Here is an 8,284-nt window from a genome sequence, read left to right as displayed (position 1 = left end):
TTAAAATAACTAATATGTAAATTGTCAGTGGTACAGGAGTAGCAGGTACTGGAACACAAGCCTAGAGTGCCCTCTAGCGGTGAAATAATATATTTTAACATACAAGTCACACCTGAGTGCAAGTCGCAAACCCAGCCGAACCCAAAGGATGAAAAGAAGTGCGATTTATAGTCCGGAAAATACGTTAGCAGTTTTCTTCGATCACCCATACTGCATGTTTTGGTTTCTTACCCAGATTTTCTATTTTCTCTGTCATTGGTGTGGAACCCCAGGGTTCACCTCCTGGGCAAGTTCGAATCCCGGTTAGGGCGGTTGTTACCTTCCAGTGGACTCACCACCAGCAGGAAGTTTTAGGGGGGTTGGTACGGTGCAGTGTGATTTGGGTTGCGGTGGTGGAGACTGCTGCCCCCGCGACCCGGTAACGGATAAGCGGATGAAAATGGATGAATGAATGGATGGATGGATGGATGGATGGATGGGGATGTTTCTACATGTTTTTTTTTTACTTAAGCACAAAATCTTGGTCTAAAGGACCTCTGGACCACTAGTCCAAATCCCAAATTTTAGACCAGTTATATTGTTGTTGTTTTTTTTTACAGTGTTAACTAAACAGAAAACAGTCAGATAAAAAGAAAAAGAAAAATTTTTTTGATTAAAAAAAAAAGTTGATAAAAAAAAGTTTTTCAAGCTATAGAACTAGAAATGTACGTTCTCAACGCATTTCTCCATGGTTGTCATTGTTCATAGTCAAAGGTGTCACAGGAAATGGGGTTTGTACATTGTGTTCCCTCCCTCTGCTGCAGCCGCTGTACCACGTAGCGATTCGGATTCATTTTGAGCAGGTGCCTTTCCCTGATGCAAACCTTCGCATGCTTAATCACGTGGGATCATTAAAATATATATTTTACAATCACGGCAGTTTGCAGGGACCCTGATCATGGTGCAAAAAAAAAAAAAAGTCGAACTGCTGCGTCTCTGCAGCAGCATCGTGTTATTCCTTAAAGAGTTATCTATCACCTGGGCTCATTAGCCCTGCTCACTCTTTTCGTCCATATTGCTGGAACTTCTCCCGCTCCCTTTTTTTTTTCCCCCCTGGCTGAGATGTGTTCTCTCTACGTTTAAGAAATAAAAATAGCTCAGACCGCATGCTGATTGTGCCGGTGGTGCACTTGCGTCTTTCTTCAAATATGAGCTAAGCTACACGGGTGTGAATTGATTCCATTGGTATTAGATTGCCGCAGCAGGACCACCGAAACTTCACTGCGAGACAAAGGCGGCGCAGCAGCGCAAGGTTAATCCAGTAACTGTCTCTTTTTTTTTTTTTTTTTTGGATCACCTGAGGCAGCATGCAGAGCTACATTCGATATATACCGCAGTCAGATGAAAGACAATAAGAGTCATTTAAATTCAAGATTGGTGGCAGCAAATTGGTGTCAGGAGATGCGGGGGGTAAAAAAAAAAAAAGAAAAAAAAAAGTATAGGATGCATTCGTGGCCACTTTCAGCCTCGGCTAAGCCGGAGCGGTGAGTCGTCTGTCATTCAGGAGGCTTAGATTTCACGGCAATGACACGCTTTTTTTTTTTTAGTAGACTAACGACGTCTCCCGTCACTGACACGGAGGCCCTGTCATTTAAAAGCGCATCAATGGATCGTCGAAGCTCAACAGGATTTGTTGGAAAATCAAGTTTCCTCTCTCTGACTCCCTTCAAGCGTTCCCGTTTTTTTTTTTCCTGTTTTTACGAGTCCATCGAGAAATCACGCATCCGCAACCAATGGGAGCTCTAATGATCCTTGTAACACATCCACTCATACTGTCTCTTTCTTCGCGATGTTACTAAATTGGCTCCTGGTGGATGTTGGTGTTGCGTCTGAGGCGGTTTGTCTCAGTGATACAGTAGATTCTCAAGTTGTTTTTTTTTTTCACGACGGCAATTATTCCTGCTCTGAGGACATCTGGAAAGTTGAGTTTTTTTTTTGTGAAAGTTTGAAAGGTTTAAAGTTAGGGTGAGGGTATGCAGTTTGAAAGGTTTAAAGTTAGGGTGAGTGTATGCAGTTTTTTTTTTTCCACCAGATTTAAATGACCATGTCAACGGTTATGAAAGAAAACGAAACCCACCAGATTTAAATGAGCATGTCAACGGTTATGAAAGAAAAACGAAGCCTGCGGACTCACGAAGGCTAGCTAAGACCAATAGCCAAAAAATAGAAATTAACCGATTTGGGCCTTTTTCGAGGTTTGGAAAGTTGTGCAAATACCTACATTTATGATGATTAATGGAGACCAGAGTGTCAGGAATGAACTTTAAAAGTTGGAAAATGATTGATCTACCAAACCGTTAGACCCTTTTTGTGGAATGTATATGTACAGTAAATAACCATCATGTAAACAATGTTACTCCTGCTGTTGACCGACAGGTTGGAAATGAGTAAAAAAAATCCATTGGGGATGAGAAGAGGAAGCATTATGGGTGGCAGAGATGGATGGATGGATGGATGGATGGATGGATGGATGGATAGATGGATGGATAGATAGATAGGACCTTAAAAATTAATGGAAGAGTTAATGGTGGACATGACGAAAATAAGGTCACACGCAAGAGAAGAGAACTAGGGATTCGATCAAAAGAACTATTTCGAAAGCAAATTGTGGGTTTGAGAGTCTTAGCACAGGATGTTTGCGTGTAGAGTGGTGTCAAACTCAGGGCCCGCGGCCCAAATCTGGGCCCTGGTGTAATCATATTTGGCCCGCCAGATCATATCAAATGTGTATTACAGCTGGCTCACCATTATTTAGCCACTATATACTGGCGGGATTTGTAGTATTAGCGATGTACGTACGATATTATAGCACATACATTTCCGATTCTTGGTGATTTATTCAATTTAAATACATTTATTTTGAATTAAATTTCTCATGTTTATAATATCAAGCTTCGGTCCTTCCGGATTCGATGTTTTACGCAAAACTAAAACATACACATTTCCAGTCATTTTTTTTTTTTCAATATATATTGAGTTTGGCCCACGTCCCAGTTTTGAAATTGAGTTTGACACCCCCCGGAGTAAGACGCGACATCTGCTCAGTTTGGGGAAGAAAAAGGCAGAGGGTGAAAAAGTGGAATAGTCAGGGAAATGAGGCGTGAAGCATTTTGGAGACAAAGTTACAGAACCAGTAGTTGCGAAAGTTAGAAGCCGTGCCACGGATAGATGGACAAAAGACGTTGAAGATGTTGTCGGATGGACATAGGACACTGGGTTTTTTCGACGCGTTCAAATGATCTGCTCCGTAGTTTCATCTCTGAGGAAGCATTTGTTAGCGCAGTTTTTTTTTTTTTTTTTTTTTAGGTTTTTGCTCAATATAGGAGACAGACAAAAAAAAACGATAGACCTATGTGTGTTTTTCCTTATTACTAATTTCCCCTGGGTGGCGTTATTCCTCCGACGGAGACTGCGTGTCCCGCAGGCTGAGCAGATAAAGATAAATGAACGATAATGACCAAACCCCGCACTCAGCTATAGGCTAACGAGCCTCCGTGATCATTTATTCGAAGTCCTCCTAGCCTAGATTTGAGTTGATTTTTTTATTTTTTCTGTCATGCTTTTGCCCAAAGGGGACAGAAGTTTTTTTTTTTCACGCTCCCTTCCTCCTCCTCCCGAATTGAAATACTACTCAAAATGGTAAATAACGACACTGTATGACAGCAATATTCTGCATGGTTATCAAAATAGGCGAAAGAGCTTTTAATGAATGAGAGTTTATTTATTTATTCCAGCATTAATGAAGACAGTGTGTACTGAACGTCCCTGCCGGGGTGGTGCGCCCCACAGTTTTGAGAATCACTGGATTAAACCGTCACATCTGTTCCATTGTCTGGGTTTAATAGGTTGCGCAGATTTTTAAGGGATTTTAATTAAAGTTCTGAACGAATCACGACGTACAAAACGAATGCGCGGATCATTGATGTTGTTCTAGAGATAAAACGCGATCGTTTGTCGTGTTTCTCCATAATTGAAATCGCCAGAAACGGACCCGAATTGCAGCCGTGGCCGTTTCCACATCGGGAAGAACCGGCACTAATCACAACAGCGTATCATCTAACGTAAAATTGTACGTTACTTACCAAACAGGGAGTTGGCGAATCCGTACCAGATGCAGCCACCTTTCCCTAACAGCCAGCGTCCGCGCATGCTGGAGGCGAAACTGAACGGAGTTCCGAGCACGCACACCAGCAGGTCGCTGATGGAAATGTTCATCAGGAGCAGGTTAATGGGCGAGCGCAAAATCTTGTAGCGACAGAAGAGCACCAGCACCAGGGAATTGTTGACGAGTCCGAACGAGCCGATAAATCCCAAGCACACCGCGACCACCAGGTTCCCCGTCGGGGTGAGGGTGGTCCGGTACGAGCCGCCCCCGGGCGGTGCTTCCCCGGCTGCGGCGCACGCGGCGCTGTCGGACACCCACGCGCAGCCGCCGCCGCCGCCGCCGCTCAGGCTCGCGTTGGACACGATCATGTCAGCCCCGGTGTCAAGGTGATGGTCAAGAGAGGCCACGGTGTTCACTGAGCAAGAAGTTAGTTTGACTTTGATATTTTCACATTTGGCCGCTTAGGAAAAAAACCACACACATTGTTTTAAGCTTGGTGACACCTGTTGCTCCGGACTAGCCCCCCCAAAAAAAAAAAAAAAAAAAAAAATTTTTAAAAATAGTAATAATAAAATGTGCTTTTTTTTTAGACTTTCTCCACTTCAGGGAATCGTGCTAAAAATAATAGTTAGTTCGGAAAAGAAAACGTCTGCTTAGGCTTTACTCCACCATGTGTCAGCCTATCACACGCCCTCTTACTCTGCCCGTACGTTGTCTCTCACACACACACACACACACACACACACCTTCCCTCTCAATTGGTTTCAAAAATCACTGGTACAGTGGGTGACGTCTGGGTGAGAGGAGAAAGGGAGAGGGAGGAGGAAAAGAATCAGAGGGACGGCATTGGTGAGAGAGCAGCCGAAAATTCCAGAGGTGGTCCAATCGGATGGTCTTCCAAAAAAAAAAAAAAAAAAAGACCCAACTTTATACTCCGGCAACACAGGAGAGGTACAGAATGTTCTTTAGGTTGGGATAAACCGCACGAACTCTATTTGACATTGAGGTATTCTATGTGAAAATTCCGGCGTTTTTTTTTGCTCTAGGATCTTTTTTTTTTGTTTTAATTATAGTTGAGTGTTTTAGCCGCACATGCATTCACAGAATAAGGGGGTGGATTTGACAGTTTGAGATATAATAATAATGTTAGAAAGGATGCTGTAAGAACCAAATAGACGTCGGAGCTGTCCGTGGTGCTGAATCCAATCTGAGAAAACACCTCAGTCTCACGGGCTGCTTTGTTGATCGTTGATCATTCGGTCGTGTGTTTACTCTGCTCTCGAGTAATTAAAGGTGCTATCTATCTCTCTATCTATCTATCTCTCTCTATCTCTCTATCTATCTCTCTATCTATCTCTCTTTCTCTCTCTCTCTCTTTCTCTCTCTCTCTATCTTTCTCTCTCTCTCTCTCTCTCCCTCTATCTATCTATCTATCTATCTCTCTCTCTCTATCTCTCTCTCTCTATCTCTCTACCTATCTATCTGTATCTCTCTCTGTCTATCTATCTCTCTCTCTCTATCTATCTCTCTCTCTCTATCTCTCTCTCTCTTTCTCTCTATCTCTTTCTCTCTCTATCTATCTATCTATCATTCATCCCTCCATCCATCCATCCATCCATCTATCTCTCTCTCTCTCTCTCTCTGTCTCTCTCTCTCTCTCTCTCTATCCCCCTCTCTCTCTCTCTCTCTCTCTGTCTATCTATCTATCTATCTCTCTATCTATCTCTATCTCTCTCTCTCTTTCTCTCTCTCTCTTTCTCTCTCTCTCTATCTTTCTCTCTCTCTCTCTCTCCCTATCTATCTATCTATCTCTATCTCTCTCTCTTTCTCTCTCTCTCTTTCTCTCTATCTCTTTCTCTCTCTATCTATCTATCTATCTCTCTCTCTATCTATCTCTCTTTCTTTCTCTCTCTCTCTCTCTCCCTCTATCTATCTATCTATCTATCCATCCATCCATCATCTATCTATCTATCTGTCTATCCATCCATCCATCCATCCACCCATCCATCCATCCATCCATCCACCCATCCATCCATCCATCCATCTATCTATCTATCTATCTGTCTATCCATCCATCTATCTATCTAGCGCTCTCTCTCTCTCCCTATCTATCTATCTATCTCTCTATCTATCTCTCTATCCATCCATCCATCCATCCATCTGATCCTTAAATTCATGTCACACTTTAAGGACACTTTTTTTTTCTTCACCACTAATTTAACACCCACTATTCATTGTAGCTTTAAGGACTGATGACACCGATTAAATCCTTGTCCTTCAGATTTATATAGGTGCTAAACATGGCAGCTGTTGTTTATATTTATGGCCTTTGCTTAAAACTCACCTTGGTCTTCTGGAGTTCCTGAGCACAGCGCGGATGTTCTTCATTCGGTTAGGGTTACGTATTTTAACGCAGCGTTGCTCGAGGAAGCCGGCCTTGCTGAATTTTTCAGTGATAAATCCGAAATCCGTAGGTAACAACTAATCACTAACAGCTGAGAGCGGTTGTTCAAATAAGGCTCCAAAATGGTGCGTTTTGAGCTTCTTCTTCTTTTTTTTTGGTCCCTGTTTATTGATCAGATAAACAAACGGAATGCTTGCAATACAATATTCTTTTTGAACAACAAAGAGCCAATCATTAAAGGGACTTCAATAAACAACTAGTTGTAAATCATTTACAAATTCCCGCTTTTCGTTGCTCACCAGATATTTTCCCGATCCGACCAGCGGGCTAGTGCGGTTTGTTTACTCAGTTTCTACAAAGCAATCCTCTGGATTAGATTTAAATTTCCTGACCCCCAGAATCTCATTTCAAAGTCTAACATTTTATGGATTATTAGCTTAACACAGGCATGGGCAAACTAAGGCTCGGGGGCCCGGATGCGGCCCGTTTAGCTTTTAAATCCGGTCCGCCAAATTTTTTTCCAAATTATATCATTTATGTATATTATCATTATACTTCTGCCTTCCGCTTGCAATACCCATGTTTCTCCAATAGATGGCGTTAACCTTATCCACATGCTTTATTTGACTGATAGTTGATTTTTTTTTTTTCATTTGCTTATTCCGCTTTGACAGAATTAGTTATAGTAAAAGTCAACGTGTAAACAAAATTATAAACGCTGAATATTACTCCGCTCTATCCTGGTCATAAATACAAAGATTACAATTATTAATGAGACCAAGGGGTAAATATTTAATCATAACACGACTACCTGCCACCAGTCATTCAAGTTTAATGGAAGCTGTTTTCCCCCCTGTGAGAAGGTAATCAACTTTGATTCATAGGGGATTAGCCTGATGATGTGCAACTCAAGTGTCACTTTGGATGAAGAGGTCACTTTATAGGTCAGACAAATCTTTGCACTTCAGTTCCTCGGGGGGGAAATTAATTATCGCCACGTTTGTACTTTTTATCGGCTTTTTGTTTTCCATGTAAAGTTCATATGTAAAATACTGCGAAATTCTTTCGTTTTCCTTCCATCTGTCAGCAACTGGAAAACTCCTTTTTTTTTTTTTTTTTTTTTTACACGGCTGACCAATAGAGAGACTTCCGGTTCTCAGTCGACAATAACGGATGGGGCAATATCCCCCGGCATTCAAATATTCCTTTGTCAACTTCGCAATGGTAATTAGCGATTAGCGATGAGGAAGGAAGGAAAAAAAAGAAAAGGTAGAGCGACATTTTCTCCGACAACATTCTGTCTTTGCTAATTGGCTGTTTTGTGGAACCGGACAGTTGGTATTTACCTCGGAGGTCAACGTAACGTGCAGGGGGTTGGGGGGCAAAAAACCTGCAAATCCTTGTGGTAATGAATATTCAGATGGAGCGTTCGTCGGAATTAACATTTAAAAGTCATGCATAAATGCTAAGATGTTAAAAATCATTTTCTACGCCATCTATTTGGGAAACGTGGGTATTGCAGGGAAAAGGCAAAAGTGTGATGACAATATAAAGAAATGATATCATTTGGATACCGTTTAGCCGGCCTGAACGGGCTGCAAGCCGGCCCCCGGGCCTTAGTTTGGCCACGTCTGATTTAGAGCAATCAGTTCCTTGTATTAAAAGTAGTAGTATTTTCACGTAAATTAAAACGGCAAAACTGTAAATAAAAATGGCCTTAAAATAAGATTTAGGTA

General features: G+C 41.9%; 1 protein-coding gene and 1 long non-coding RNA gene across 3 annotated transcripts in view; one reads left to right on the top strand and one right to left on the bottom strand.

Moving 5' to 3' along the window:
* tmtopsa (teleost multiple tissue opsin a) overlaps window positions 1-4,639 on the bottom strand; it is a 19,613-nt gene extending 14,974 nt beyond the window's left edge. The window contains exon 1 of the mRNA XM_008337579.3: window positions 4,122-4,639. Coding sequence (XP_008335801.1) covers window positions 4,122-4,512 — 391 coding nt within the window. The 5' untranslated portion in view covers window positions 4,513-4,639. The remainder of the gene's footprint in view (window positions 1-4,121) is intronic.
* Window positions 1-8,284, top strand: part of LOC103398838 (uncharacterized) — a 48,464-nt gene that overhangs the window by 28,167 nt on the left and 12,013 nt on the right. The window lies entirely within an intron of this gene.

The sequence above is a fragment of the Cynoglossus semilaevis genome, unplaced genomic scaffold, assembly GCF_000523025.1.
Source record: "Cynoglossus semilaevis isolate Cse_v1.0 unplaced genomic scaffold, Cse_v1.0 scaffold774, whole genome shotgun sequence".
NCBI classification, from domain to species: Eukaryota; Metazoa; Chordata; class Actinopteri; order Pleuronectiformes; family Cynoglossidae; genus Cynoglossus; species Cynoglossus semilaevis.
This window is presented reverse-complemented; position numbering and strand designations above follow the sequence as displayed.